Source organism: Phyllostomus discolor, chromosome 6 (assembly GCF_004126475.2).
Source record: "Phyllostomus discolor isolate MPI-MPIP mPhyDis1 chromosome 6, mPhyDis1.pri.v3, whole genome shotgun sequence".
In the NCBI taxonomy this organism is placed as follows: domain Eukaryota; kingdom Metazoa; phylum Chordata; class Mammalia; order Chiroptera; family Phyllostomidae; genus Phyllostomus; species Phyllostomus discolor.
This window is the reverse complement of record NC_040908.2, coordinates 60,772,440-60,795,140: the sequence shown is the minus strand read 5'-3', so window position 1 is coordinate 60,795,140 and position 22,701 is coordinate 60,772,440. Positions and strand designations below refer to the sequence as shown.

Here is a 22,701-nt window from a genome sequence, read left to right as displayed (position 1 = left end):
AAGACTGTCAGCTGATTTCTCGAAAGAAAGTTTGCAGGCTGGAAGGGATTGGCAAGAAATATTTAAAATGATGAAAATCAGGGACCTACAGCCAAGATTGTTCTACCCAGCAAAGATATCATTTAGAATTGAAGGGCAGAAAAAGTTTCCCAGACAAGAAAAAGCTCAAGGAGTTCATCATCACCAAATCAGTATTATATAAAATGTTAAAGGGTCTTCTTTCAGAAGAGGAAGAAGATAAAAAATATGAGTAATAAAATGGCAATAAATACATACATATCAACCATTGAATCTAAAAAACAAATATGAATAAACAAACAACAGAAACAGAATCATAGATACAGAGAATGTCTAGATGGTTGCCGGATAGGAAGGGAAGATGGGTAAAAAAGGTGAAGGTTTTAAGAAGTACAAATTGGTGGCTACAGAATAGTCATGGGGATGTAAAGTACAGCATATGGAAGACAGTAGCCAAAAAACATATGCATGACCTATGGACAATGGTGTGGGGATTGCCTGATGGAGTGGGTGGGGGGCAGCTGGATGGAGGAGGTAGAGGTTAAAAAATTGGGGCAACTGTAATAGCATAAGCAATAAAATATAAATAAAAAAATAAATGTGCTAGGCAGTATAATGACAATAAAGCTGTTTTTTACTTATTAAAAAATGAAAGGAAAAACTCAAGAAGTAGCAATATGAGTCTATTATTTAGAGAAAAGACATAAAACCCCAAGTAACCAGAATAAAAAGGAGATGAAAGTAGTTGTCTCTATGAAGAGAGTCATGGGTGGGTGGTAGTGGTGGGCACAGAGAAGGCAGGTAATGCTATTTTTTCATAACAAACTTTGTAGAAATGTTTTATTCTTTAAATAATTTTCATGTAAAACTTCAATGAAAAAATAACTGGGTTAACAGCCAACTACCAGAAATGAAAAACCCAAGGAAGAATGAATGAAAAGAGGATAAAGAGTGCTATGAACAAATAAGCAAAGAGAGGTAGGAATTGGAAGACCCAAAATTACTTTATTATTATTACTGAAATCTCACGAGACTATAGAATATGAAGCATAAACCATTTCTGACAACCATGAAACGAAAATCCCATAGGTATTTGTACTCCCCATCAAGGGATTTTTAAGAAATTATTTCATGTTTCTCATGAATAGATAAAAATCATTTTGTAAATTCTATTACTAGTACACTTAAAATTATGATTTGAATTTTAGAAATAATTTAGTGTAGGTTATACATTTCATGTAAAACTTCATCTTACTATCAATACACTTTTACTGAGCACCATTTATGGGCACTATGCCTAGTCCTTGGAGAAAGAATATGATGATGAACTTTTCACGGATTCCAATACATAGAAATTAACAACCTAACAGGAGAGTTAAGACATGTACTTAGGTACTAATGACATAAGGTAAACAGTGACAAGTGGTGTAATAGAGGTTCAGATAAGGTGCTATAGGTGTTCCAGGGAGGAAGAGATTCATTCCAGATGGGAATATCAGGGAGGCTTCCTGGAGGGGGTGACATTGATATGAATATATAATTATGTTGTTCCTTTCAACTTATATCTTATTCCAGTTCTTTACATTACATGTTTCCTTTGGTGCCAGCTAAGCACACTTGTACACATGCCCCTGGCAGCCCAGGTGTGGCTGCTATTCTTGCTTTAAAAGACTTTGAAGAACTCTCAAAGGCTGTAGTTGTAACTTTTGAAGTTGCACACTTTTTATAAATGCTAAAAATATTTTACTTGCCTTTGAATCCTGAAGTGTTTCAATAAGATCTTCATTGTCTAGAATATTTCCTTCAGATGTAAAGAGCAATTTCAGGATTTTCTCTTCGATAGCTTTCAGCTGGTTTTTATCAGCGTTGATCCTCACAATGAGCTTAATTCTTTGTCCTTCCAACTCAGGTTTCTCAAGTCGCACTACATCACTGGAAACAAAATTTGAATGCCTGTATTACAGCTTTGTCAGTGCCCTAAAGGTGCATGTATATAATTACCTAGCTGAGAACTATTGCTACTAGACAAGTCCTAATGCACAAGGCCTCTCTTTTGCCGGGTATATATAGTGGTTATTCACTGAGCTACATATTAGTTCTGATTCTTTATATTGTATTTCAAAACCTACGCTCTACCACAGTTTTTGCTCATGTTCTCTTACAAAAACTTGCTCAGTGCTGGATCTCTCTAATCATTCATTTTCTGTCTCTAATGCTTGCTTATGCTAGGCTGAAAATAGTGCCTGGAACATTCTTTGCATACCAGCATGGGAGATTCTGAAATCCCATCACCTCCCTGAAATGATTCTTGATTGCATGTAATAAAAGGGCCTTACTGCTAGCTGTCCTCCCTTGTGTCCCCTGCTCCACCAGCCAAACATGTGAACTTGTGTCTCCCTTTACTTGCCCTCTCATAATTTGCTTCCAGCCCTGTTTGCAGAAGCTAATGCAATTAAGCATCACATTGTGTGAGGTACCCTGCTAAGAGTTTTATGTGCATTCTCTCTTCTAATCCTTTGAATGCCCCTGTGAAGTGGGTACAGTGGTTATCACCCTAGTTTGCAGATGAGTGACAGAAGCTAGGGTCATTTTCTGAGGCCCTGTGGCTTTGAGAGGCAGAGCTGGGCTTGTTCCTGGGTGGGCCGCTCCAGGGCACATGCTATTACCCACTCTGATGAACTGCCTCATGTAATAACCCCTTGTTTGTTATGTACGTGCTGAATTCAGAAAGGTTAAAAATTATTATCTGAAGACCATAAGAAATCACCACTGCAAATTCATTTGTTTAAAGAAATTTTTCAGAAGAGTGGAGTACAAAAGACAGCCTGGGGAGTCCGCACCCATGACTGAGTCTCAGCATTTGCCCTGTTCTGGTCAGGGCGCTTCTCTGCCCAGGCAGCCTAACATCCACAGCTTAGTGGCACAGCTAAACTCAGATCTTCGTGGGAATAAGCTGGTTTGCAAAATGTTCCTTTATGTCCTTATAACATGTTCATAAAATGTGGGGAAATATCCTTTGTCTGGAAAGGAGTTAGCCTAACAGAATTCAAGCAACATAGCAGCTGGCAGAATAGATTCCTAAAATAAACAAGGAAAATGAGACATAAACTCATTAGCAATTACAGGAGAAAATCAAGATAACCGTGACTTGAACATAAAGAATTATATTGATTTTGAATATGAGTCTAAGTTATATTTTCCTTTAAAGTTAATGAATACACACACATATATAATTAGTTTTTTAACCAACATCACTGTTGTTATTTTAATAAATATTTAAAATTTTTTGCCTACTAAATCCCTTGGCTAATTTGGATGATTAATATAAATAATCCATAATCTCATTTTTGGGAAAATGGAGATTTAATCATGTACAAAGTGTATTGAGGGAGGGTTTTTTTTTTTAAGTAGACAAATGTAGGTAAAATGAAATACACTAAGAAAACACCTAGAGACAACAGAAAAGGTGTATTTGGGAGTAGCAGGTGTTTTTTTTCTTCCCCACAGTAGGGAGCAGCGAGTCTCGAGAAACCATAGAACAACTGACTTCATTTAATTGCTCAGGGCTGGAAACCCCACTGAAGAGGAAGAGGCAAGGCCAGACTGCAGGCCTGGCCCAAAGAGTAGCCGAGAATTAAGAGCATGTCCCTGATCTCCGTGAGGAGACTGTGGGCAGGATCAACAGCTGTGAAAAGTGATGAAAGAGGAAAGAAACTTGGCCGTTTACTGTATCTTTATGACTGAGGGTTCACAAGTGATGCTTTCTTTTTATGCATTAAATTTTTCTTTGTTAAAATTTCTTAATGAAATATTAGAAACCTCTGCCTCCTATTTTTACCTTAACAACTGATCCTCCAGACCTGATTTGGTTACAGTGAAATTGATGATGGTAACTTTAATGCACACCTAGAAAAGAAGCATAGTGTCCATTAAAATGCTTACATTCAGACAAATAAAATAAGTGCATTCTTTATTAGAACATGGATCCTTATCACCCAGCTGGATGTATCTCAAGTTTAATTGTGATACACACACATCCAAACACACCAAGCATACTATGTTTTACAAAATCTTAATATATTTTTCCCTGCCAGTGTGGTGACAGTCTGTTCCTCAAATGCGACAGTTACAGGTGAGCCAGCAAAGGATTAGAAGGAAGTAGGCCTATAGAATCAATGGCTTGAGTTCAAGTTCCAGGTGCACCTTTTAGTAGTGTATGATGTTGCACAAGCTATTCACTCAGCTGAGCTTTAGTTCTTTGTATTTGAAAATTGGGGTGCAATAAAAACTCATTAGGTATTTGTGAGGACCAATTAGGGTAATAAAATCACTTAGTTATAGTAACTTTTACATAGTATGTCCTAGTTAAAAAGAAGATATCATTGATAATAGAGCTTTATATATTTTGCCTCATCATAATATTTTATGAATAATTATTGCTATATATAATATTCTGACATTATTTGAATAAGTCAACAACAAAAAGAATAAATGTAGTAAGAGTAGGTGTTTGTCATGTATTTTACAAGTTACTCCTATTTAATCTGCACAACAAGTCCCTGAAGTAATAGAATGATTACCTACAGTCGCAAAGCTAGGACTGGGTAAGGTGAGCGACGCTCCCTCTCAAAAGTTAACTGAGTGAGAAATCGGAGATCGTAAGTCGGCACATTGGTCACTTTTCTCAACTCAGAAACAGAACTTTGGACGTGCATTCTGACAGCAGCTGCGCAATTTACCCCTTTGAGGCTGACATGGGAAACTCCAACCTTATTTAAGAAGTGTGTCGATTTCATTCAACCTGAGCACATCTATGAAGACAGGCTCTGGGAAAGTCAGTAACTAAACTGAAAATGACACTATTCGAAGGGATATATTTAAAGATATTTTCCAAAGTGTGTCTGGGTAGGGGTTGGGGGTTGGTAAGGAATAAAGTTCTGATTTGTGAAGTCCGTTCCCTAATTGCCTATTTGGAGTCCTATTAGAGAAAGGGAGCCCTGGTGGGCTGGGAAGACCCTGTGTGGCTGTGTCTGGAGCTGTGGGACAGGGGCGGGGGAGGGAGAGCCCCTCAGAGCCCCTTGGAGGGGGTGGAGAAAGGAGTCCCAGGTGCCTGCATTGCCGTTGTGCCTGCCCTGGGACAGAAGTGGAGGTTCTTCTGGGGCCTATCATGGTGCATGGTGTGTGTGGAAGTGGGGTTCACACAGTTCCCTCAAACAGTCTGAGAGCATGAGGAAGGGGACAGGACAACTTCTCTCCTTGAACTCCAAACCCAGACACACCGGGCATTTGAATTGTGATTCTCTGATGCTGCCAGTCATCAGGGCTTTCAAGCAGACAAACTCTTTGTTTGGGGCTGGATGTTGTGGGTGTCTGTCCACTTAAACATCGACAGCCCCCTCTTCTGTACACTCTCAGTTAAACTCTGATTCATGTATCAGGCACAATAAGAGGATACAAGTGGCCTTGTGCTGCAGGAGGGAGAAGAGTGATGAGAAAGGAGTGGTGCCCTGTGATGTGAGGAGCAGCTGGGACCCAGAGGGAGATGGTGAGAGGGGCAACGGTGTGCAAGGTGGTGAGGCATGGCCTAGGGACTGAGCCAGGAGGATTTGAGTCCCAACTAGATGGCCAGCAAGAGATTGATTAGAATCTGAATCAGGACTCAGAAGGGGAGTAAGAGTGGAAGGTGATGGAGGGAAAGGGGCTTTGGTGGGGAGGAGGGAGCTGGGAGAGGGTTGCTCCCCTCTGCTGGGAATCCACCACACTTTAGAGACCTGTCCCACCGCAATGGTCCATTCAGCCTGGGAATTCCAGACCCACAGCTCATACCTCAGGCAGATAGTGTGGATTCGGCAATTTGGTTGTCATATAGAACCTAAAATTTTTGTCATAATCAATGTCCGAGTCTCCAAGGTGAATGAGCAGTCGTCCACCACTTATGAAGGTCTGTTTCAAAAGAACGGGTTCTAGAGCTGGATCCAAGGTTTCTCTAAGCTAAAAATTAAAACAAAAGTACAAAGAACGAGGTATTAAAATGGATGACATCATAGTCTTTGCCGAAAGCTGCTGTGGTTTCCTGCTTTGCCAGTGCTTGGACGAACCTGGAGCTTATCATTCATCCCAGCCAGCCTCTCAGATCCAGCCCTCCACCACCCCCTCACAGTGCCCTCAGACACCCCAAGTCCCCCGCCACTGCTCCAGTGCTGCAGAGCCAGAACTACCGCCAGGACTCGGAGGATGCCGTCAATCGCCAGATCAACCTGGAGCTCTATGCTTCCTACGTCTGTCTACCTGTCGGTGTCTTGCTACTTTGATCTCTGTGATGTGGCTTTGAATAACTTTGCCAAGTATTTTCTTTACCAATCTCATGAAGGGAGGGAACATGCTGAGAAACTGATGAAGCTACAGAACCACCAAAGTGGCCAAATCTTCCCTTAGGATACCAAGGATTCAGACCACGATGACCGGGAGAATGGGCTGAATGTAACAGAGTGTGCATTACACTTAGAAAAAAGTGTGAATCAGTCACTATTGGACTTGCACAAACTGGCACTGACAAAGATGACCCCAATGTGTGTGACTTCATTGAGACTCACGACCTGAATGAGCAGGTGACTCCATCAAAGAACTGGGTGAACTTGTAACCAATCTGCAGGAGAGGAGGGTCCCGAATCTGGCACGGCAGGGTGTCTCCTTGACAAGCACTCCCTGGAGGACAGTGATTAGAGCTCAGCCTTAGGCCGGCTTCCCACGGCCACGGGGGTGACGTCCCTGGTCAGCAAAGCAGTGCGTGCATGTGGGAGTTACTTTTACCTTTTCTATAACTTGTACCAGAGCATCCACTTGTGTGCCATTTGTACCACTCCTTCAAGTAAAGTAATTTGGTATTCCCCCCACCAAATGGATGACATCGACTTCTCCAAATTCCTTAGGCCTTTACTTTGAACAAGCATTTTTTTAGTGATCGTATAGATATTTTGTGATGTCCACTCACTACCTCTAACACTGTACGTTTTCCAGTGATTGTTTTGTCAGTAGTCTGGGGAAATAAGAACACGTGAAGGCAACACATTGTTCATCCCCACAAGGAAGAGGCTGAGAAAAGAAAGTCACTGCACAGCGGCCTTTCAACAGGCCCCAGCAGAGAAAACCCGTTCGCAGTTGTCCCAGCCACAAGTTGGCAGTCTACAGCTTGCTGTCCAAACCTGGCCCTCTGTGGCCTGTTTCCATGCAGCTCTTGAGCTAAGAATAGCTTTAACTTTTTTAAAGGGTGGTAAACACAAACAAACAAATTTCCAAAACAAAACAAAACAAAACAAAACAAGAATATTTGTTCAGAGAATCGGTGTACAGAGACTGTTTGGAGCCTGAACAAACTAAAATTCCTGGCTCTTTACAGAAAAATTTGTGGACCTCCATTATATAAAACAGTTACTTTTCCCCCTCAAAGTAAATCTGATTATTGGTAAGAACTTGAACACGCAGACATTGCCACAGACCCCCATGACAAACACCTGTATGTCAGCATGCATGTGATGGGGCCGTGGCTCAGGAGCTGTCAAAACTTGATTGTAATTGATAGTTAACAAATCTATTTCACACTGTGACGTGGTACCCAAGCATGTAAACTCTTAAAAGTTTATAAGATAAAATTTCCCTTACTCCTCATAATACAATTTTGTGCTTTTAAAATTCTGTTGTTTCATTAAAAAACGCTATTTGAGATCGACTAACTGGATTTCACACCCACAAATGGGTGGAGACAAAGTTTAAAAACAAATATAGAAAGCAGCTGGGCATATAATGCTAATGACTCCAAATCACAAAGGCAGGAGAGGCCGGTCAGTCAGAATGCCCTGTTCCTGGCAGGGGCCTGAGCACTCAGCTACAATTAAAAGCCTCTGCTGCCCAGGGGCAGATCATTGCAGAAAATCTTCCATCCACTGCCACGGGAGAAGAAACTCCCTTAGGACCACCTGTGCTGTGAAGTAAACAGGGTTTAAGAATCCAGTATGGGGCTCACATCACTATGCCCAAGATTTTGAGAGACCTTACTGTCTCCTGTAACTTCAGGGTTTGAATGGGGACCTAGGACCCATTTCAGAACCTTACCTCTATGGTCAAGGCCAGAAGCTACACATGGAAGCTTCTCATGCTCTTTGCAGCATGAGTTGGGAGTATGGTTATTTGCTGTGGATTTTGTGGACAGTCAAAACTGCTCAGACAGTTTATTTAACCTGTGTCTGTTTCCTCATAGGTAAAATGGGATAATAGTAGTAACTACCTTGCAAGGCTGCAGTGAGGATTAAAGAATTAGTATACATGAAACACCAAGAACTGAGTCTGGCATCTAGTGAGCACGCAGTCTGTGGTAGCTGAGGCTAACAGTGGCTGGTATTCCAAGCAGCATGCCAGTGCCTCGGCTCAGCTGCCCTGGTCAGTGGTCTTTGCTGAGCTCCTCGCCATGCTGCAGCAGAGATGCTTCTAGGCGTGCTTAAACGCAGGCTCAGCTCACAGCCCATGCTTTCACTCACTCATTCTTTTCTAATGCAAATATAATCAGCAGTTAGGTAAACCACTACCACTGACCAGGCCTTTGCACACGCTGTCCCCTTTGCCTGGGAAGCCCTTCTCCCTCAGCTCTTCACATAGCTGAGCTTACGATTTGGTCACAGTTCACATGTTACCACCTGTAGCCATGCATCCAAATTCATTTCCCCCACCCACCTTCACGGCTGCGTTGGCACTGGGCTTGCCCCTTTACAGCCCTCATCACAAGTTCTCTTCCTCCCCTTCTCTCTCACTTGCTATCTCTTTTCTCTGCTTACTGTCTTCATCCCCAACTAGACTGTAAGCTATTGGGCAACAACCACATGTGTATATTTTGCCATTCATTCTCAAATAATGTATGCTGAATGACCGAGCAATTTCAAAAGCATCCATTCTCAGAATGATTCTGAACAAATGGAGTACTTAGACTCAACAAACAAGTTCATTGTTACCACATCCCTTTATCTACTTCCAACCTTATATCTAAGTAGAGAACAATGCTTCTACCCTCAGGACTGTTTTGCTGGCTTCACTAGTGTGTGTGGACAGTTCCTGATGGCACTACTGCTTGTCACTTTCAGGGCAGCTAACCACCCAGACCCTCGATGAGGCCTGAGAGTCAGCAGCGTCAGAAAACAGCCCACCCCAATCTGTTTGATCAACAGATTGCTCCCAATATGCAAGGGAGGGTGTTGTTTAGGAAGCAAATCAATCAGTTTGACTAATTTGAACACAGACTTGACTGGTGTCTTTAGCATGACGCAGATACGGCATGTATGGGATTTCAGATGTGATCTGAAAGTTGGGAACTGGCATGAGAAAAGAAGAGTGAAAAGCAAACCTCTTCCAGTAAGACAGGTAAGCCAAGTCGGATTGAATTTTCAAGTGTGCGTAAGAAATTACTATCCGTGAGTTTAATGATCTTTAAGCTTCTTTTGCTCTCCTTGTTCCTTATCCAACGGTTTGCCTGATGAGAAAGCACAGAGCAGGGCATTTGATTTAGAGCTTTATAAATGGCTAGAAGGTGAAGGTTTTTAGAGTAAAGTTTAGAAATTTTGTTTAATCTAGAAACAATTTTGAAAGGTTAAAAAAAAAGGATAAACTAAATTAAAATAAAAATACCACTCCCTCACAAATAAAAACATGTTTTAGGCCTGTTTGGAATTTTTCCCTTTTATTCAAATTTGGAGCAAATGAAGAAAAGACCCACCCAGAATAAAAGTTCATATTTCTGCTATTGAAACTTGTCTTTCTGCTTTCACAACTGCTCCTTTTCCAAACCCCATTTAGTATAATCTGAACCATGGGCTTAGGAGTCAGCTAGTGAGATTCTATAAATTATAGGTAGGCTGGCCCTAAAATTCATCAGACCCTTACTTCATTTTGACTCCTTAGACCACGTAGCAACAGGGACTATACAAGAATGAATTTCTGCTCCCATAGCAAACAGAAAAGTAATGGTCAGTCCCCTGAACAAATCAGTCAAAATTAAGTATGCAGAACACTTAGACACTTCCCTTTCCTACATGCACAAGATGAGGGACTCGGGCTAGAAGACTGCACACTCCCTCTAGGTCTGCATCCCCAAGATCTCACTAGTCTGTTGAAGTCCACTTGTAGAATTTGTAACAGACAGCACACTATTAGGCAGGGTTAACAGGTTTTGCTTTTTATCCGAAGAAACATTTGTTGCATACCTGGTCTTGAGGATCAATCATCAAAGGCCACCGTCGCCCTTGAGTAACCAAAATGCCATTTTCTGTTGATGTCATATCGCGGGGCAGCCCATCTGTGTTCCACTGCCGTATTTCATAGGGATCACCAAGAATGTTGATGAGACTGAAGGAAGGGTTGATTGGGATTCCCAGAGACTGACAGTCCTGGATCCAACACTCTGTCAGCTGCAGAAGGAGGAAAGCTTACTTGCATAGAACAGGAATACTCAGTGAGTGAGGACACACACAAAATGCCGGGTTAGCAGTGAGTCCTGCCAGGCTCCCCAGGCATCCTGGCATCATGTCATGGGATGCAAGAAGTGGGCTAAAATCAGGAGGCCTGGGTCCTAGAACTAATACCATTAATGAGTTGTGGCTTTGGATATGTCACCACCCCATCTGCACCTCAGTTTTCTCATGTGTAAATGACAAGGATTATCACAGTAATCCTCAGTGAGGGGTTATTGTCCTTCTTGGGAGAGACTGGAAGCACATGAAGAAGTTGGGTTATCCCAATGACCATGGGAGCTACCTGCAATTAGTAGGTGGGGAGAGGGATGTTAGCATATCACCTCCTTCAGGGAGTGGTGCAGTTGTGCACCACAGAGAACGGTCTGTCCCCCATTGGCACCACTGGCACCACTGCCTACATGTGTCAGATGATCCCTGAGCTCCTGTAGAGTCTATGAGTCCTATGCCAACTAGGTTTTGTAACACAAAGGGTGAACCATTTTTAGGAAGGCCTTTCATTAAAATGACTGGAAAATCATTTCAGATAATTTAGAGTCCTGCTCCTTCCCATTGACTAGCCCTTCCAACCAAGTCAGAGCTCTTCATCCTGGCTGATTTTTGATGCCACATCTGATCATAATAGTAGGGGATGCCCTGACCCTTTTTCTTTCCCAGGTTCTTGTGCTGTGGAAGTAAGTGATGAATAACTTTCTAAGGCAGGAAAGGAAAGGGAGGGATGTGTTAAGGAAAAAGGCTAGGGGTAGACCATCACTGGCTGACGAGAGTGGTGAAGGACTGTGGATGTATAAATAAATGTTCCTGATGGAGAACCTCCACAGTGAATAGTCTCCATCTAAACTCAGAAAAATGACCCCTCTCCTCCTTCTCCCATGGGCACAGTTTCAGCGGCTTCTCACCACCCATTAGAGAAAGCGAGTTTACTCACCAACTGCCTATAATGGGCTGTGAAGGCTCCATAATAAGCTACACAGGCTGCTGCTATGAACACATTCCCGGTGATATTCGATATCTCATCATTGAATTTCTGGATGGTTTCTTCCCATCGAACTTGCTCATCTCCTAAAGAAGCCGTCAGCTTCCCCGCACGCAGCAGACGTGCCTTTGTCAAGGCCATGGTCTTTGCTAGAAAGTTTTAAGAAAATAAGGTTATGTTATTTAATATTTTCCTAAAACATAAGATGTTTATTCACCTGCTTCTGCTTATAGCAGAAGTAGCATTATTTATTACTCTGGCTGAAGACAGCACTCTCTCTGCTCCTGTGGTATTGATTTCCTGTATCAAGTTCATGTGTTGCTTTGTGTCACAATGCAACATGCCCCAGTGAGCCATTTTCATATATAGGAGTTGAACATATGCAATATTCCAGTTCTTTTAGTTTTGTCCTGGAAGGCACTTAATGCAACAGTCTAATGGAAATATGTTCTACATCTTGAATGAAAGCTGAGATACGACTGATTGCCTTGAAACTCTTTCCACTTTTGAATATATTTTGGGCATTTCCTGACCGAAATATATTTTATGAGTTGCTTACCCAGACTTTCTTTCTCATTCACACTTTTGTCATATTCATCTTGTAAGGCTTGTATTTGATCTTCCACTTTTTTTAGTAATGCTCGCTTTTCTTTTAGAGTAGCCATAGTAATATCAAGTTCAGCCTAATAAAATAAAATAAAATAAAAATTTTAATGTAATGCTTAATATTTATTTTAATTGGCCTAAAAATAAGGTCCAATTTGCCCATTTGGCAAATGCATTAATGGTATAATGCATTTTTTAAAAAAGTAGGATTTATGTTTCCTTTTTAATGTCCTTAGAGTCTGATATAATACATAAAATTAAAACAAATATAAACCTGAATAAACTAAGAGCAGAAGCAAAGTAATCAAAGCAAAACAAAAACAAAGCCCAACAAAATAAATCACAGAAGGAACAGAGAGACAGATTCACCAAACATTTGGGGTGAATTAGTTACTATATTTGATTATCAACTTTAAATGATGAAACAAATGAAATATTCATGCAAGAGTGAAAACTGATCTTTCCTAACTAGTTCTCTGGAGCAGGGGTGTGCAAACTATGGCTTGCAGGCCAGCGCCAGCCTGCTGCCTGGTTCTGTGAGGTTTGGGGGCCACTGGCTGGGAAAGAAATCAAAAGAACAATATTTCATTACACATGATAATTGCATGAAATTCAAGTTCCAATGTCTATAAATCAAGTTATACTGGAACACAGCTATGCTCATTCTTACATGAATTGCTGATGGCTGTTTTTATGCTGCAAGGGCCGACTTGAGTAACTGCAACAGAGACCTCATAGCCAGCAAAGCAGAAAATACTTATCTTAATCTTTACAGAAAATGTTTGCCAATCCCTGCCCTACAACCACAGCTCTTTCAGTAACCTGCTCCAATACATGACCATTCTCTGTTCTGCTTGGAACCTCACTTCCAGCTGCAGACTGAACAGGTTTTTATAACCTCAGGGCACCAGCAAGGGTGGGAGTACTTAGAAAGTGGAAACACAGAGCATCAGACCCTAGAGCTAAAAGGGAACTCAAAGATACTATCGGCAATATGGATATGCTAAGAACTCATTTTCCTCTTATGCTGGAAGAGGGGTGGTTTTAGAGGTCATTTCTGAAAAAATAATCCTTGCCAGCTATTTTTTTAAAACAAAAACTAATTTCCAAGAGAGTTGCTACTATCTATATTGCACAGGGTCACAGTGGCTGCTAAAGGCAGTTTGAATGGTGGATGATCATGGCCTTTAATTTTATAAAATATCACAACACAGATACTCACCTGTGCAGCATGGAGTTTTTGTCTCTTTGGTTCAACTTCTTTGAGTACCCGAGAGTACAGATCCATGGCTCTCACCCACATGCACATGGATTTACATGCTTTGGACACTTTCTCTACTTTTTCAGGCACAAAATCAGGATTATTAATGTACTTTTGAAGCTTTGCCAATATTTGAGGCTTTATATTTTCCTTATCATATTCTAAAAGTCTCCTTAGGAAGTTAGAGTCACCAAGAAGTTGCTTTGCTGTTGGCCAATCAGGCCTGAAAGACAGACATGGTAAGTTAGTAAGTAGCACTGTAGTAAAGTAATATGAGGACAAAAATAATATATTACTTTAATGACATTATGATATTATCCCAATAAGTGGGTAGTTTTAATCTTAATACTATAAGCCCAGCAGTTGGTAGTTATGCACACCACAGTTTATGGGCAGACAGGTAATTAGCTAACTAATGTCTTATACTACCCAGTTTTGAGAGAGAAAGAATTATAAAACCATAGTTTTAGAAATGTAAGCTATTACAGAAATAATAATTTTATTTTTAAAATGCTCCAGGCACTCATATTTTAACCGAGTCTTCCTTAGTTTAGATTATTAATCTCCTGCCAGGACACCACAATCATCTTCTAACTATTTTTCTGTCCCTCAGTTAACCTCACCTCCTGTGAACTTTTGCCAACTTGGTCTTTATCAGTGAAAATCCAGTTATGTTGAAAATGCTCCATGGTTCTCAGCCCCCAGAGGCAGGGCTCTCCCTTAGGGCTCTCCCTCTGCGCTCTGCAGAGCTCCCAGGCCCCACTAAGGAGCTGACCAGAGGGCCAGTAGGGAGGCCTGGCTTGAGGGTGCTCTGGGCCCTCCTCCCTTGCTTTGATCAGTTTTACATAGAATAGTTTCCTATAAAATAATTTTTAGTGGGAAAAAAGATTGTATTACTAAAGAAAGTTTGAAAACTACTATCTTCAAGAATCTCCAAGATGAAGTCTGAACTGCTTAGACCTTTCATGACGTAGTCACTGCCCTCCTGCCCAGCCCAGCCCGGCCCATGAGCTTCAAAGGTCCCTGGGCTGTCCCCACAGTCCCACTCTCCACTTGAGCATCATCTCTCAAAACACCCACTCACATCTCCCTGGGGCACTCTTATCTCAGATTCCTAATACTACACAACTTTCTCATGTCGTGAAATTAAAAATTTTCATGTCTGTCTCCCCAGTAGACTAACTGTACCTTGTAGGGAGGAACTTTATACCTGCTATCATCTAGCACAAAACAGATGTTCAAAAAAAATGCTTGTTGAGTCAATTTGTTGAATGACTGACCAAATCAATGAGAGGGTAGAGAAGAGAATAAAAACTGAGAAAAACAGCAAAGAAATTCCGCTAGGTGTTTTGGCAACAGATGATGCTGAATTACTCACTTGGCATTCAAGAGAATGGAAATTGCTTCCATAACAGTCATGACCAGATCTGGGGGCTTTGTGAAAACTCTGATTTCAGATATATCTGCTTTATCTAAGGAATCCAGAGCTTTATTGGCAGCATCAAGTGCAGGTAGAGCTTCATCAAGGTCTCTCTGAGCATCATCAGCTATTGCTTGGGTTTCTTCAGCCTTCACTTTTGCCATTGCTTCATCTTCTTGCACAATGCTACGGACCTAACCATGGAAACATGACTGCTTAAGGGGTCTCAATATTTGCATTTCAATTCTTAAAAACAAAGCCATTAATAATGTAGTCATATTTGTACCTCTGGATTAGACCAACAATGAAAGAGGATTAGCTCTGCAGGATTTTACCCTCTCCTATGTCTGTCTCATGCTACATTGATACAATAATGGAGAAAAAGTTATTAGAATAAGCAGTTCCTTCTAGGAGAAGAATAGGTACTTTATATTGTTGTACTTTTCTCACAACTCTGTCTGTACAACTCTTTGGGTTCACTCATTTTCAGAGAGAGAATCAAGACTGATTTATGGGAGGGAGATTGTTTACAGCTTCAAAGCATTGCTAACTTTATCAGTTACTTTAAAGACATAAAAAACTAAAAAGTTCAATCATTTGTCTTTGTTTATAAGTGATCAGTTGGTGACCAAAGCTTTCTCACCCACAATGTCAGGTTACTCAGTGTACCTGATCCGCATTCTCTTGATCCACTGCCAATTTTTCCATCAGGGCTTCAACATCTTGTGATTTTATTAAAAGGACAGGTTCTAAAGCTGAAAGATCTGATTTCATTTTATCTACTAGTACGTTTGTTTCCAGTAGCCTGGTGAGACCATTCTTTACCCGGTCACGGGCCTAGAAGACAATGAAAATATTTATTACAATAAGTATCATAAACTGTAAGTTTACTGGCATCTCTTACTCATGTAGTATAATTTTACAGCTGCAGAACTGGCATGTTAGTTTGTAATACTTAAAATTGCCAATGTAAAGAAATCTTCGGGTAACAAAACTCTAGGAAATGGCAGTGATACATTCACCACAGTAGGTCTGGATCCGTGCCGCCTGGGCACTCACTGAGGATCCACGTTGTGTTATTTTTATTTTCTGTGGTAGCCTGGTAACATGTTGAGTGAATGAGAGACAAATTCAGATTCCTGGAGGCCACAGTTCTGAGAGCTGTGACAGGAGAAAAATTCTGAGATGTCCTAAATTAAATTATAGCAGGCTGGAGTGTGGGAAGAAGAGACAGGAAATTAATCAGTTAGTAGCCATGGATTTTAACTAACAAAAGACTGCTCATATTTCTGAATGTCTGTTGAAACTTCTACTCAATGTCTATGTGGCTATTCAGTGATTATTTAGCTGGCCACCAGGCACCAGCATATCTTGCTTATGTGTGAACCCTCTGGACTGTTGTCCACAACCAACCGAAAAGCATCAAATACTTCTTCTTCATGTACAATTCACTTACCCCAGAATTCTTCCAAATTCCCTTTCTCTAACCCCTTTATCTATAGCCAATGTAAATTCTTTCAAAATAACTTACATCTTTCTTCCCCAAACTCATTGTGTGAAAGAGCCCTGTCAGGTCCAGGACGGTGGACATACAGTTTTCTCCTTCCAGCCCTGCTGCTGGTGGTTTAGACTGCATGTCCCAGGACCTGATCCTTTTTTCTAGCTAGCATGTGGCTCAATAGACCCTTTCTTTCAGCCTCAAGCATTTTTTAAAACACTTGTTTCCTCAGGATGGAGAGCAGGCTGAGAATCCATAGAGAGACAGTGCACTTCACTTTGGTTGGTGGATCTAAAGCCTACTTCCCAGTGGCTGGAAACTTTTTAAACTAAGATCAAAGGGGTAGTATCTGGTAGAGAAGGCACCTAGGAATAACATTTTTGAAGGTGAGTCAGAAAGCTTGATTCAAATTGTCAGGTTTCATAAATATCTGTCAAAGCTTTTTACATTTACCAGGTAAAAATCCACTGAAAAATATTTAAAATATATAAATGATAAATGCTTCAATTTTTATTGTGTTAAAATTTTTAGGTCATGTTAATAGCCTGATGATGATGATGGTGGTGGTGGTGATGGTGGTGGTGAGGGGGCATCAACTATTTTCTGAGTATCTCATGTGCACCAGATCATATACCAAGCACTTCACAGTCTTATTTAAATTCCACAAGAACCTTATAGGTAGATATAGATTTTTTTAACCTGATTGTCTACTAAGACTAGAATTTATAAAATGTGCTCAATATAGGAAGAGGCAGAGCATAAGTTTACATAGTCTGCCTGACACTGAGGCCTTTGCTCTTCATGGGAAAAATGGGCTCATTGGACTACCAAAACCCCATCTCTATTGCTTAACGAAAGTTTCCCTTCTTATTAAATACAGCAGATATGACTAGTTTTCTGCTTAACTTCAGGATAGAGGGGTCTTCCACAGGTAGCACCCAGATCTTCCACTCATTCTGGCAAAAGTTTTGAGTTCAAGCAATAAAAAAGTTTTTTTATTGATAATATTAAACTTACTGACACCAGCTGCTTCCTTTTCTCACTGAGCATAGTCAGGTAGAGATTGATGAGCTCCAAGTAGGAGGTGGGCGTGGTGTAGTACCGTCTTCGGAGCTCTGTATAATAGCGTTCTGCCATATTGGAGACACTTAGGTGAACATCCACACACATGAGGGAAAGCTTTTCCTTCAGTTCATCACTTCCAGTGTCAATATTTGAGAAAAATGTCTTTGATACAGAGAGAAGGGCTTCTCTGGGCCACTATAAATAAAGAAACAATTTGGAAAATCTGTTCCTCATTTCCATAGTATATAATATCACAAATAAGGAAGATGTGTATCTCTGGAGAACTTCTGGCCAAGATGGTGGCATAGGTAGATACACTTTGCCTCCTTCCATAACCAAAAGAAGAACAATGACAAATTTATAAACAAAAAATAACCAGAACTTCCAGAAAATCAAACTGTATGAAAATCTGACAATGAAGGAGATAAAAAAGAAACATTTATCCAGCCAGACAGGAGGGGTGGAAATGGGCAGCCAGGCTGGAGAGGATGTGTGGCAAGGCAGCGGCTGGAGGACCGGGGTGGGTGAGGCGGCAGCTGGTGGAGTAGGTGGTCCTGTATTTGTGTGCAGATAAAACAGGAGGAACAACTGGGGAGTGGGACTGACTGTGCAACCCAGGGATCCAGCAGAGGCAGAAAAAGAAATCTTTAAAACCTCTGACTGATAAAACCTATGGGGGTTGAGATGGCAAGAGAAACTCCCAGCCTCACAACAGAGTTTGTTGGAGAGACCCACAGGGCCATAGAATGTACACAAAACCACCCACCTGGGAATCAGCACCCGAAGGGCCCAATTTGCTTGTGGGTGGATAGTGGAGGAAGTGACTGAAAGCTGGCTGAGAGCTGAGCAAGTGGAATTTTTCCCTCTTAGATCCCTCCCCCACATACAGCACCACAATGCAGAGATGTGAGTTGCCCCACCCTGGAGAATACCTAAGTCTCTGCCCCTTCCTGTGTAACAGGTGTGCTGAGATGAAAAATATATGGCCCAAATAAAAGAACAGATCAAAGCTCCCCAGTAGAATTAAGCAAGGAAGAGATAGCCAACTTATCAGATGCAGAGTTCGAAACACTATTCATCAGGATGCTCACAGAAATGGTTGAATACAATCACAAAATAGAGGAAAAAGTGAAGGCTATGAAAAATGAAATGAAGGAAAATGTACAGGAACCAACAGTGAAAGGACAGAAACTGGATCTCAACTCAATGATTTGGAACAAAAGGATGAAATAAACATTTGAGTGGAACAGAATGAAGAAACAAGAATTCAAAAAAATGAAGAGAGGCTTAGGAACTTTTAGAACAACTTTGAATGTTCTAACATCCAAATCATAGGGGTGCCAGAGAAGAGGAAGAGCAAAAAATGGAAAACTTATTTGAAAAAAATAATGAAGGAGAACTTCCCCATTCTGGCTAACGAAATAGACTTCAGGAAGCTCAGAGAGTCCCAAAAAATTTGGACCCAAGGAAGCACACACCAAGGCACATCATAATTACATTAGCCAAGATTAAAGATAAGAAAAGAATCTTAAAAGCAGCAAGAGAAAAGGACACAGTTACCTACAAAGGAATTCCTGTAAGACTACTAGCTGATTTCAACAGAAACCTTGCAGGCAAGAATGGGCTGGAAAGAACTATTTGATGTTATGAAAGGCAAGGACCTATATCCCAGATTACTCTATATAGCAAAGCCATCATTTAGAATGGAAGGACAGATAAAGTGCTTCCCAGATAAGGTCAAGTTAAAGAACTTCATCATTACCAAGCCCTTATTATATGAAATGTTAAAGGGACTTATCTAAGAAAAAGAAGAAGGTTAAAAACTATGAACAGTGAAATGACAACAAATTCACAACTATCAACAACCAACCAAACCTAAAAAAGCAAAAACAGAAACAAATGAACTAAGCAAACAACTAGAGCAGGAACAGATTCACAGAAGTAGAGATCACATGGAGGGTTATCAGCGGGCAGGGGGTTGGGGGTAGAATGGGGGAAAAGGTACAGGGAACAAGAAGCATAAATGGTAGGTACAAAATAGACATGGGGAGGTTAAGAATAGGATAGGAAATGTAGACACCAAAGAACTTATATGTAGGACCCATGCACATGAACTAAGGTGGGAGAATGATGGTGGGAGGACAGAAGAGGGAGGATGGGAATAAATGAGACGACTGTAAAAGCATAATCAATAAAATATATTTTAAAAAGAAAAAAGAAAATTGTATATTTCTGGAAATTTTCCTTACCTTATCCCCTCTTTCACCTAGTTAACTCCTAGTCATGTCTATGATGTTTAAGGAACTGAATGACTGTGTTCATTAGAGGGGGTCTGGGTCTGCACTTGCTGTCCTTGGCACAGTGTCTGGCACATAGAAATCGTTCAATAATTATTTGTCGATTAACGAGTAAATGACTAGGTGTCTCTTGGATAGTTCCATGAATAAAATCATGTATATTATGAGGACCTCATGTGCTCACTCTGTTTATTATGCCATTTGGACTTCAGGTCCATCATTATTATAATCACTGTCCTGCTAACCTTGACTCCCTTGTTCCTCCATTGTTTCTTTGAGCTCACCTGAATCTTAGTCAAATGCAACTTTCTGTTACCTCATGCCTGTGACTGCAGCTGAGCATGGCTGGAGAAAAACATAACCATGCCAACTGGCCTTAATTTACATTCATAGCAACTAGCTCAAGCGGGTTCTCAGTGCAGCCCACAAATCCTTCTATGTGTTCTAATGCATCCCTAATGTACTCTACTGAGTATTTTACACCCTATACTACTTTCTCAGACTGTTAACACTTCCTTTTTCCTCTTCATTCTCAGCTGGTGACCTTGATTCCTACATCACTAATGAAAACCAAACTTCAGTGAACTCCCACCAACTGAATCTTCCCATCTACCTGCATCTGTGCTTATATATTCTGCCCTCCTTCCTGTCACTCTGGGGTAAGTTGTGCATGCTCTCTGCCCATGTCAGCTCCTTCAGTGATGACTTGATTCCATCCTTTCTTATCTACTCAAAGGCATTGGCTTAACAATGCTTAACTCTGCCTGTTACACCATCAATATATTTCTTTTTTCTGGATCATTTCCATCAGCACACACACATGTGCTCTTTGTGCTTCTCGCTTAAAAATACTTTTTACCACACACACTCCGTCTAGGTATTACCCACCTCCTGGTCTTCCTTTGTGAAAAAACTTCTTAAAGGGCTAGCAGTAGTCCCTCCTTATCTGTGGTGGATACTTTCCAAGACCTCCTTGGATGCCTATGACTGCGAATATATACTACTGGACCCTATATATACTATGTTTTTTTTCTTATATATACATACCTTTTCACTTATAGGAAGCACTTTAATGGCTTCTCTTTGGCATATCCAAACTGCCAACATCACTAATATTGTGCTTTGGGGCCATGATTAAGTAAAATAAGGGTTACTTGAACATAAGCACTGTGATACCTTGACAGTGGATCTGATAACTGGGACAGCTACTAAGTGACTAATGGGTGGGGAGCATATAGAGCGTGGATTTGCTGGACAAAGGGATGTTCATTTCTTGGGAAGGACAGAGCAGGGTGGTGGGAGATTTCATCATGCTACTTAGAATGGCATGCAATTTCAAACTTACAAATTATTCACTTCTGGAATTTTCCATTTAATATTTTTGGCTTGAGATTGACCCCAGGTAACTGAAACTCTGGAGGATGACAAGTGACATTGTAAATAAGGGGGTGACACTGTGAATAAGGGGGCACTACTTTACTCATTGTCTCTGATTCCACTTCCCTCATCTCTTTTAAACCTTATCTCCCATCATTCCACTGAAACAGCTTTTGTCAATATCACTGTTAACTTCTACATTGCTAAATTCTCTAGTCTCCTCTTTCTTTATGAATCCTGTTTTGCCTTTGTTTGATAATTTTCATTGCACCCCTTGCATATGAGTGAATTCCTAGAAGGCTTTAAAGCTAATGCAATTTTACTCCTTTAAACTCAAGCAAGTCCAACTTCTCAAAGAGATATCCTGAGAAGTCACCAACCTGGACAAACCAGTCGATGGTGCAGCAGTTCACAAGGGATGGGAACATCCGGCATCGGGACCGGAAGGCCTCCCCAACAGGGCTCATGCAGAGAACAATATGCAGCTTCTGACGGATTCTGCTAATAAAGTATTGAAACACCTGTCCAAAAAAAAAGATAATTTTTTTCTATTTGAAATAACAATGAAGCAACAATGAAAACAAGTGTTGGCTAATGCATCTGAGTCTACCAATATCAATTAAAAAATGTTTGTGAAGTAAGTGTGTGAATTATTTTGTTTAGCATCCATTTCAACCCCTTGCTCTAATGCAGACTGAAATGACATTTTGTAGACTCCTTTGTACCTAAGGTTCTGGATGTGATGAAGGTCCTCCTCACCAGTGTGCTTTTAGGGAGACCCCTTGAATAATTAAAGAAAAGCAGTTGTACAAGATTTTGCTCTGGAGTAGAGGACCATTGGGGGAGAGAGACAGTGTGTAGGGCAGCAACTTTTGCAGATGCAGAGTCTGGAAGAAGTAGCATGGACCTGGAGTCACTGTCTACAGATGTGGTGCCTGCTGGAGGAGGTCATTGAGAGGATGTAATGGCTGGTTGACCCATGAGCTGGACCTGTTCCCTTGTCCTTAGATTGTATGTTCTTCCCACTGTTCCCATGGTGGGGGCCATTTCAAGGACAAATTCTTGAGAGAGCAACATGTTGTTGAGCCTATCTGGACAATATACATGACTGGGGAGACTTCCAGCCAAGATGGAGATGTAGGTAGACATACAGTGCCTCTTTGCACAACCAAAATAGGGACAGCAACAGTTTAGAAACAAAAAACAATCAGTACTGACAGAAAATTGAACTGTTTGGAAGTCCAACAACCAAGGAGTTAAAGTAGACATATTCAACCAGACTGGTAGGAGGGGTGGAGTCGGGCAGCCAGGCGGAGAGAGGTCTTGCGGAAGAAAAGAGTGGTGGCTGGTGGGCCCTGGGCAAGCAAGGCAGGAGCTGGCAGACCTTGGGTATGTGGGGTGGCAGCAGGCAGAACCAGCGAGGTGGCAGATTGTGGAGGGGAGCAGCACACAAGGTGGCTGGTGGACCCAGCGGTCCCACATTTGCACGCAGATAAATCAGGCAAAACTGGAGAGTAAGACAGACCACACAACCCAGGGTCCCAGCTCAGGGAAATAAAGCCTCAAATCACTGATTGAAAACACCTGTGGGGGTTGAGGTGGCAGCAGGAGAAACTCCCAGTCTCACAGGAGAGTTTGTTGGAGGGACCCACAGGGTCCTAGAACATACACA

The 22,701-nt window shown here is 41.2% G+C and overlaps 1 protein-coding gene across 2 annotated transcripts in view; it reads right to left on the bottom strand.

Moving 5' to 3' along the window:
• The window catches only part of DNAH6 (dynein axonemal heavy chain 6), a 259,454-nt gene that overhangs the window by 75,143 nt on the left and 161,610 nt on the right, over positions 1–22,701 (bottom strand). For both annotated transcript variants that reach the window (XM_036028222.1, XM_036028224.1), the window contains 12 exons: positions 21,410–21,550; positions 17,308–17,550; positions 15,462–15,629; positions 14,751–14,986; positions 13,334–13,595; positions 12,065–12,188; positions 11,458–11,654; positions 10,263–10,466; positions 9,407–9,532; positions 5,845–6,009; positions 3,857–3,924; positions 1,770–1,950 (listed from right to left, as the gene is read on the bottom strand). In XM_036028222.1, the coding sequence (XP_035884115.1) occupies positions 1,770–1,950; positions 3,857–3,924; positions 5,845–6,009; positions 9,407–9,532; positions 10,263–10,466; positions 11,458–11,654; positions 12,065–12,188; positions 13,334–13,595; positions 14,751–14,986; positions 15,462–15,629; positions 17,308–17,550; positions 21,410–21,550 (2,115 nt within the window). The remainder of the gene's footprint in view (positions 1–1,769; positions 1,951–3,856; positions 3,925–5,844; positions 6,010–9,406; positions 9,533–10,262; positions 10,467–11,457; positions 11,655–12,064; positions 12,189–13,333; positions 13,596–14,750; positions 14,987–15,461; positions 15,630–17,307; positions 17,551–21,409; positions 21,551–22,701) is intronic.